We start from the raw sequence: 10201 nt of genomic DNA, 5'->3' as shown, positions 1-10201 counted from the left end.
CCCCCCCCCCCCCCCCCCCCCCCGATTCCCTTTCACTCTTTGCTTATCAAGAATCATATCTGCCTCCAGCTTTAAAAATATTCAAAGGCTCTGCTTCTACCATGTTTTAAGGAAGATCGTACTAAATTCTTGCAGTCCTATGAAAATTTGTTTCACCTCATCTCATGATCTTGTTTGCTTGCTCTACAGCAGACTCGATTATTCAACGATTATTTTTAATGGCTAATCGATGCATATGTGAAATCAGCATGCTTGGACCCACAAGGTCCCATACTGAATTTCACAAGTTCTGGTGAGCATCCACTTGTGGGTCAGTTCCTTGTTAATAATAAAATGACAATGTGACAGGGAAGTTATCTTTGCCAATTTTGGAATGTCTTTTAAGGTGAATTCATTCAACATTGAATGTAGTTTTGTTGCTCAACATTTATTTGAGCAAGCAGCATCTTGTGTACTTTAATTTCACTCTCCTTTTGCTGATGCCCTAATTACATCCCCAGCAGTCTTGATAAATACTATCGTCAAGAAGATGGGAATCATTGTGCATTTTTCTGTTGCATTACATGATTTGAGCAAGTTGAAACAATTTGAGGGCTTTTCCACAGTAGATATGCCCGCTGCTTTAAGTATCCAAAGACCCCGCTTCTAGGTCTTTGCATTTTGACACGTGTACTTTGGAGGACATCCTGTCTGGTTTCTCTGTTCACTACAGAGGCAGTAACTAAGCTGTAATATTTGCTGCTTAACGGATTTACAAAGAGCTTCAGGACCTAGATGTCATTCCCTGTATCTTTTTGAAAGTTAACAGTTTGAGATTTGAATGCAGCATTATCCTCCCAGGCCTACTACAGCACCATGTGAGAGAGAGGGCAGTCTGCAATTGGTTCTTTTTAAAGCAGATGACTGAAACCAGCATTTTCTAAGGGCAGCATGATTACTGTGGAAAGGGAACTGCATCAGAAGAATGAAGCACTGCTACAAAAAAGGTTGTTTTATTCTTTCATGAGGTATGGGCATCACTAGCTGAGCCAGCATTTATTGCTCATTCCCAATTCCAGATTGTAGATGTCACTGGTTTGGAAAGTACTATATGAGAAGCCTTGTTGAGCTGTTGCTGTGAATTTTGTAAATGGTGTGTACTGCTACCACTGTGCATTGGTGGTGAAAGAAGTGAATGTTGACGATGGTGGATGGGGCGCCACTCAAGTGGGCTGCTTTGTCCAGCACAGTGTCAAAGTTTTTGAGTGTTGTTGGTGATGCACCCTTTAAGACAATTGGAGAATATTTTGCCACATTCCTCACTTGTGCCTTGTAGATTGTGGATAGGCATTGGTGATGAGTTCCTCGCCATTGAACTCTTAATCTCTGACTGTTCTTATAGCTGCAGTAGTTATAAAGCTGGTTCAGGGATTCAGCAGTGATAAATACCATTGAACATCAATGGGCTAGATTGTTGGTGATGATCATTCCCTGGAACTTGTGATGCAAAGATCACATGATACTTAGCAGCCCGAGCCAGGATATTGTCCAGATCTTGCTGCACATGGACACAGGCTGCTTCAGTCTCTGAGTGCAGGCGGTACCAGATGTTGTGCAGCCATGAGCAAGTATCCCCACTTCTGACCTTCCGCAGGTAGGGAGGTTATTGATGAAGCAATCGTCACTCTCTTCCCATGTAGTACAAAATGTAGCAATGTTTCATTACTGCACTTGCCAAGAAGCCAGCTTGAGTCAATTTTTTGTACGTAGTCTTTGTGCATATGTTATGGTTATTAGCCACTTGATGGCAGTATAGTCATTTGAAAAACTTCATGTGATTAGTCATGTTTTCTGGTATCATTGATTCTGGTATTTGTAATCTAGAATGCTTTCCTTCTGTGTTTTGAACTGTAATCCCTTGATATACACTGCTACATGACACATCGAACAATCTGCAGTGCAGAGTCTAAACTGACTTAAATAAAACCTAGAACTGCAGATGCTGAAGATCTGAAACAAAAACAGAATTTTGCTGGAGAAACTCAGCAGGTCTGGCAACATCTGTGGAGAAAGAAATAGAGTTAACGTTTTGAGTCTGGTGACCCTTGTTCAGAATCTCATTCTGAAGAAGAATCACTAAACTGTAAGCGTTAATTCTGTGTTGTCCCTCCACAGATGCTACCAGACCTGAATTTCTCCAGCAAATTCTGATTTTTGGCCCAAGTGATTTGTTGAGATGAACAATGCAGGAGGTTTGGAAGTTTCTGCATTACCAAGTTTAATTTACACACAATGTTTTGTCTGTTTCTGCAGATGCCATTCCTTTCATAAGCTGTAAAGACTTGTGATTGTTGGAATACATCAAAGCAGACTAAATTTCTGAGCTGAGATACATCAAAATGACTGATTCAGCCAAATTCATTGAGTTTGAGGAAAGAAACAATTTGTAATTGGGACAGGGACTATGTTAAATGTAATTTAGAAGAATGAGGGAGGGATCTTATAGAAACATATCTGGTTCTTGCCAACACCATACTTGAGCAGGGAGGAGGTTTCTGTAATGTTTCTCCTCTTCCCCTCAGTGTCACATACGGAGCAGGCCTTGGACAGACATGACAACTGAAACAGTTCGGGGTTCAAGGGAAGCAAACGCTGTTCAATTTTTTAAAAATTTAACAGACAGGCACCGGATGAGTAGCTCTGGGTCCTTGTGCATGAAGGTGACAGGAGGTCAGAGTATTGCAGGGAGTTTCATCAGGCAGGCAGCACCACGGCGTCAAAGGTCAGCCCCAGGAGATCAGATTATTGCAGGATTTTCATCAGGTAACACCAGAGGTCACAGTCAGGGGTCAGTACAAGGCAGCATCAGGGTTCAGCGCCAGGAGGTCAAACTATTGCAGAGACTTTAACCAGACAACATCTGGAGATTAGGGTCAACACTGAGGGCCAGGGGTCAGTACCAGGCCACATCTGGAGGTTAGAGGTCAACACCAGGCAGCAGTTGGGGATCAGGTGTCAGCACTGGGAGGTCAGTATTGCAGAGAATTTGATCAGGCAGCAGCTGAGGATCAGATGTCAGCACCAAGGGGTCAGAGTATTGCAGTGAGGTTCGTCAGGCAGCACCAGGGGGTCAGGGTCGGCAGCAGCTGGGAGGTCAAAGATCAATGCCAGTTTGCCAATGCATTTATGTGCCCTGCATGGGGGGGACACCCAAAAGATGAGCCTGTCTTGTCTTTACACGCAAGTCAGGAATTAGCTTTATTTTTAATTGGAGGCTGTACTCATTCCTCGCCATTCTAAAGTCAAAATAAATGACTGAGTCACTTAGTTCAACGTGACTCTCTTTCTTTTCGGTTCACCCTTGCATCTGATTCAGAAGGATTCGGGTTCAAATCCCACACCACAAGACATTGGTTGGGTCACTCTTGGAATACTTTGTTCAATTCTGGTCTCCCTGCTATAGAAAGGATGTTGTAAAACTTGGAAAGGTTCAGAAAAGATTTATAAGGACGTTGCCAGGGTTGGAGGCAGAGGCAGAATAGGATGGAGCTATTTTCCCTGGAACATTGAAAGCTGAGGGATGACCTTATAGAGGTTTATAAAATCATGAGGGGCACAGATAGGGTGAATAGCCAAAGTGTTTTCCCCAAGGTAGGAGAATCCAAAGCTAGAGGGCATAGGTTTAAGGTGAGAGGGGAAAGATTTAAAAGGGGCCTAAGGGGCAACTTTTTCATGCAGAGGGTGGTGCATGTATGAAATGAGCTGCCAAAGGAAGTGGTAAAGGTTGGTACAATTACAACATTTAAAAGGCATCTGGATGGGTACACGAATAGGGCGGGTTTAAGAGTGTTATGGACAAAATGTTTGGCAATGGGACTGGATTAATTTTGGATATCTGGTTGGCATGGATGTATTGGACCAAAGGGCCTGTTTCTATGGTGTACATCTCTATGACTTTATATAAAATTATGAAAGGAATGGTAAGATAGAAGCAGGGAGGTTGTTTCCACGGGCAGGTGAGACTAGAACTAGAGGGCATATCCTCAAAATTAGAGGGAGCAGATTTAGAACAGAGTTGAGGAAGAACTTCTTCACCCAGGGAGTTGAGTCTGTGGAATTCCCTCCAGCGAAGTAGTTAAGGCTATCTCATTGGATGTTTTAAGGTAGATTTTTTGAACAGCAAAGGAATTAAGGGTTATGGTGAGCGGGTGGGTAGGTGGAGTTGAGTCCACGAAAAGATCAGCCATGATTTTATTGAATGGCAGAGCAGGCTCAATGGGCCAAATAGCCTACTCCTGTTTCTCTCTCTCATGTTCTTATGTGCAAACACCATTCACAACCTCAGAACCAACACACAGCATTTAAACTGGGTGAGTATAGAAATTTGAACCAATTAGTCCCAGAAGTTTCAAAGTTTGTTATTGTAAATAGAAAAGAATAACAAAATCTGAGCACTGTTTCCTCCTATGCATTTTGACTTTCTTTCCTTGACTTCCCACCAATAATCTTAATTATGTTGAATTCATTGACCCTTTTTTCTCCTCCTAACCATTGGCTGTCAAAGAACTAAAAAAATTTCACTGTATTGTTTTCAACACACAAAGGATGTGGAGAAGTTACAAACTTGCTGCATCTGGTTTAAGTTAGCAGGCATATAGCAATGCAGGTTTAATTTTAGGACATCAAGCATGGATTTATTAAGGACAAGTTGTGTCTGATAAGTTAGCATTTTCACTGACTGAAAAATCATCGAAGTTACAAAGTAAGAAGAGTCCATTCAAAGTAGCAGATCTACCAGTACTACATCTTCATCTTATCTCTTGTTGGCGTGCAGTACTTTATGCACATTAATGGACATCATTTGGAACAATTGTTCATTTATGAAATCTTTAATAGATGCTTATCAAAAAATAGTGAAGTTCCTTTAATAATACATAAGAATTCTAAAGGCTTTAGAGAGAGGGCATTAATGATTTGCAAGCCTGAAGTCCATTTTCCCTGGCACCAAAACAGAAATTGCTGGAAAAGGTCAGCTGGTCTGGCAGCATATGTGGAGACGAATCAGAGTTAATGATTTCGGTTCAGTGATCCTTCTTCACAACTCTGAGGTAGCTGAACAGCTTGTTGGTGTGATTCTTTGGTCAAAAGCCATTAGATCTCTGGGAAAAAAAAGGGTGTTATCTTTTACCAAGCAGTAAAAACAAACCACCAGAAACCTGAAGAAAAAACTATTTATTTCCCCTAATCAGTCACTGTGGCTTTTAGCCAAAAGTCAGATACTTTATATGTTGTGAACCTGTCACTCTGCATCCTGTAAGCCAGTGAAAGCACTTGGAGGAGGAAAACTGAGGAGCAGCATGGCTGGGCAAGCAAAAAGGATCATCACTGTGGACAGGGACCATTGAACTATCTTTCCAGCCTTTGCCACTAACCGTGGCACCAATTTCTTTCTGTCTGTCTGTCTGCATGTTTTTGTGTGGAGATTTTATAAAGGAGTTAGAATTCTAACGAGTAAAATTATATGTTGATGGTTCATAATTGTTTACCTTAGCCAGCATCTTTTTATTTTATCAAAATTCTTACTGGATACAGAAACTTTGTGTATACTTTCAGCTCAGATCTAAAATATAGTAAATTGGGGAATTTTCCATAATTTTATGAAATCTTTAATTTTTGTGATGACTCCGTTTGATTTCCAGCACTACCCAAGTGAGTTGTAACAATCCCAAATGAGAATGTGTATCACATATTAAACCCCTTTTTTACACACTGCCAAACTGGGGCATGGTCCTATCTTTTTAAAAAAAAAACCAGCAGGGAGCAAACATGGTTAACATTGAACTTTGGCATCCTTGCATATATTTTCTTTTGGCAAGAGAGATAGCAAGAACTGCAGATGCTGGAGTCAGAGTCAATACAGTGTGGAACTGGAGGAACACAGGAGGTCAGGCAGCATCAGGAGCAGGAAAGTCAACGTTTCAGGTTTCTACCCTCCTTCAGTTCTGATGAAGGGTGTAAACCCGAAACATCAACTTTCCTGCTCCATTGCTGCCTGACCTGCTGTGTTCTTCCAACTCCACACTGTATTGACATAAATATATTGATGCAGTTTAGAAACAAAAAATGCATTAAACATTCAGGATACTGTTAATTCCAATTGTTTACTAATCTGTCTTTCCAGACGATCCCCATGTGAAGTACTCTGCTGTAAGCAGTTTTGTTTTCCTTCGATTCTTCGCAGTTGCAGTGGTCTCCCCTCACAGTTTCCATCTTCGACCCCATCATCCAGTAAGTAGTGTGATAATTGATGAGAATAGTTTTGAACAAAAGAATTGAAAACCCAGAACCTGGCATACTGTGAAATGAGCTGACTTGATTTGAGTTTTATTTGATAAGGTGGGCATTGATGGGGCGACCTGGAATGAGGTAAGGGTAGTAGGCACAGCCAATAATGGTGATACAGTCAACATCTTGTCTACAAGAAATGTCCAGCAAAAAATGAGTGATGAGAAATTGAATTAGGAGTCATATATGATAAATGCTGCCTGACTGGATTGTTTTCATTATTTTCTGTTGTTATTCTAAAGTTTTGAGTATTCACGTATTTAATTTGAAGAAAATTGAATTGAGTTTTCAAACCAGGCAATCTTGAATGAGACATAAAATGTACCTACCTAAAAGGAAATATTATATTCACTTAAATCGATTAAATAGGACAATGAAAATAGAAATGAGGCAAAACAGCAAAGAAAAATAGAGAGTGGTGAAAAATATACTTAAATCAGATGTTAGAAGAAATGCATAATACATCCAGAACAATTGTCCGGGCAGGGTAGTAGATATTAAGAGATTGCTGCAATTTCCATGTTTAGAATAGATTGGAAACTATGGTGTATTGAGATAGACATTTGGTGTGCCTGTAGATGCAAATATGGTGTCTTGCACTGGAATATCCCCAGTGGTAGGTTAACAAGCCAGTTGACCCAACTTTGAGAATGGCATATATGTGGATTTCACATTTACTTTAACACCTATTTGTGATGATAAAGTTGTTTGGACCTTTGTTGGTGGGAATCAAGCTTCAATCCTGAACTGAAAATGTTGGTGATGCTGGAGAGTTATATCTATGTTTTAGTATGAAAAAATGATCAGTGAAGTCAATTCCTCTGTTCAATTTGTCTGTCTTTCTTACACTTCTTGTTTCATTGTAGGATGCTCAGACAACTCGAGTCTTGACCTTAATTTCCAAAACAATCCAAACCTTGGGAAGCTGGGGCAGTTTATCCAAAAACAAGCTGGTCAGAATCATCTCGACGATTTTTCAAAAATTTACATTGTATTGTTTCATTTCTGTGTACTAATTTGCTTTATTTTGAATCGCAGTCAAGTTTCAAGGAGTCCTATATGTGTGATTTTTTTAAACTATTTCAAGAAGAAAAATGCATCGAGTCAGTTAAAAAGGTGAGCTTGATTTAACGCAGTTATTTTGTTATCAATTAATGTATTGGAGAGGGATTTTAAAGAGGAGTTGGAGTCCTGTGTTCAGTAGCACAAATCAATCTTTATTCGGAGCTCCATTACCACACGTGTGAGAGAGGTCAGTGACTGCTCCGAATCTAGCTTTCATATAGGGCCCAGTTGTCCTCTTAATCACAGCTCAGATCAGAGGCTGGTGACATTCTATCTGTCCCAGTAAATCACAGGTTATGTATACGTACCCTGTTACAATGGTTACATGCAACATTGATATCAGTGCTTGCCACATCCTCTCTGACCTACACATCCAATCTTGTGAATACACATCCAATGATGGACAACTTCATAGTCTACCTTAGGTCCTCCCATCATCTCCTGATGTTTGTCAGATCCCCTATCACCTGTCCTTGGGCTGCTATGATTTTTGACCACATTCCAACACTGATTCTTATGTCCTTTGCTAGACATTTGCCAGCCACATCAAATACTTGCTTATTACTAATGACTTTTCAAATTCAGCCATGCAATTCATATCGCTTGCTGATCTTGGTACAGAGATTAAAAAGAATGTTAAATTCTACCAATTGTTTTAATATTTGTAATATCAGCTCTAATATAAAGTTGCTTACAAAATTATACATGGTTAAACCTAATATTATGATTCTGTGACAAAGCTAATAATTTTGGGAGCAGCTTTCCTCTTATCCGACTTACAAAGCAGCAATTGTTTATTCTCTCAAGGTCTTAGTGATCCTGTTTCAAAATTGTTTCTGCCCCCTTGCAACGTTATTTGTTTTTTGGAACTCTTAGGTTATCTTGTTTGTACCTTTTTGTTGTTCTAATCATCTTGCTGATGGAGAAAAACGTTTTTTCAAGTGTGTTTATCAAAACTAGTCTCTGCATCCATGACTAACTGCCTTCAGAAATTTAATTTCCTAATATCTAATAAGTTTAAATTCCTATTCTTGTATATGTCTACGCTAATACATAATTATAATTATTTAAAAAGCCCCATCTCTGGTAGGTCAGGTTTTCCCTTTCTACTTCATAAAAATCCGAAATCTCAGATCAGATGGTTTTCATCTGAGCTGCCTTATCAAAGTCCTACTGTTTGCATTCTAGTCCCATCTTACTAAGACTCTGGCATTTTGTTGTCTGGCTGTGAAGGCCATGATTTGAGCGATATGAAATGCTACATCAGCTAAAATTTTCTTCAATTGCCTGTCAGTTAAAAAGAAAACCCCTAACAGCCATTTTGTCATATTCAGCCATGGGTAACTCCAACAATATGAATGATGACTCTACAACCAGAGAATTTTAGTAGCTACACTTATTCCATGTTTTAGCTCGATGTGACGTTATGTTGCCAGTATTGTCAACACTCTATTTTAATGGCCCAAATATTCTGATGCTGGATAGTCGCTTCTGCAGCATAAGTTGGAGTGCACATCAGGACCATGCAGAGTTTTCTACACAACTGACTGTAAGGGAATTTCCCAGAAAATTGAAAATTCCAATGGGCAACTCAGCCACATCTTGAACCCACTGAAGAAAAGCCCCTTAAAATTGGAGAATGCAGAGATTTTGAGATGTGCTGTCAAACTAGGGATTTGGGACTTTTAAATGTTAACTTCTGAAGAAAATTAACAAATTTCCTTTCCTTAAAAACAAGTTCTCTTGACCTGGAATACTGCTCCTACGCTTAATGTATTTGTTCTCCGTTTCCTCTGATGAGCACATTCAGGCAGGCCAGATGCTAAAAGAGTCACTCACAGGTAATCTTAAAGAAGATTGCTGTCAATTGAATCTATACCAATAGTAATTAGAATTTCTGGGGCCATTATAATGAAATGAGAGATTAATAAAGATTATATTGTACTCTACTTGGAAAATATTTCATTACTGTGGTCTTGCGGTTCTGGGAAATTGGACATAAAAACAAACTAAATTACTGGCTTTTCATTCATGAGGTATACTGGATGCAGTTATATTACGATTTTTGTTTGTTTTTGCTATTTGTTTCATTAATGGGACCTGGACATCAGTGGCTCAGTCAGCATTTATTTCCTATCTCTAAATACCCTGGTGAAGGCAGCAGCGAGCTACCTTTCTTTTCCTTTATTCATTCACGGGATGAGGGCGTTGCTGGCTAGGCAGTATTTATTGCCCATCCCTAATTGCCCAGAGGGCAGTTAAGAGTCAACCACATTGCTGAGAGTCTGGAGTCACATGTAGGCCAGACCGGGTAAGGATGGCAGTTTCCTTCCCTAAAGGACATTAGTGAACCAGATGGTTTTTCCAACAATCGACAATGGATTCATGGTCATCATTAGATTCTTAATTCCAGTTATTTATTGAAGTCAAATTCCACCACCCTGGTCCCCAGAACGTTATGAGTCTCTGGATTAACAGTCCAGTGATAATGCCAGTTAGGCAATTGCCTCCCCAAAAACCTTAAACCATTACAATCCTGGGTAGTAGATGAGCTGAGTATTAATGACCAATACAGCTTACAGAAAAGTAATTTATTTTAATGTAAACACCTCATCTGACACAATTTGATTTAATATTTGGGAAATTTTGGAGCATTTTGCTTTTAGCAAGGCTACCCATTTTTATATGTTCTGTATTATCTTTGAGAAGTTGGTGGTGAGCCTCTCAAATACCACTGAGTGGCTTGCTGAGTTATTTCATAAGGTAGAGATAGTAGGAACTGCAGATGCTGGAGAATCCGAGACAACAAGGT

At 39.7% G+C, this 10201-nt stretch overlaps 1 protein-coding gene across 1 annotated transcript in view; it reads left to right on the top strand.

The window, feature by feature from the left end:
- Positions 1–10201, top strand: part of LOC109936745 (ras GTPase-activating protein 2) — a 75122-nt gene that overhangs the window by 27051 nt on the left and 37870 nt on the right. The window contains 4 exon segments of the mRNA XM_048604481.1: positions 6161–6267; positions 7191–7277; positions 7363–7440; positions 7920–8004. Of these exon segments, the coding sequence (XP_048460438.1) occupies positions 6161–6267; positions 7191–7277; positions 7363–7440; positions 7920–8004 (357 nt within the window).

The sequence above is a fragment of the Rhincodon typus genome, chromosome 13 (genome assembly GCF_021869965.1).
Source record: "Rhincodon typus isolate 14 chromosome 13, sRhiTyp1.1, whole genome shotgun sequence".
NCBI classification, from domain to species: Eukaryota; Metazoa; Chordata; class Chondrichthyes; order Orectolobiformes; family Rhincodontidae; genus Rhincodon; species Rhincodon typus.
This window is presented reverse-complemented; position numbering and strand designations above follow the sequence as displayed.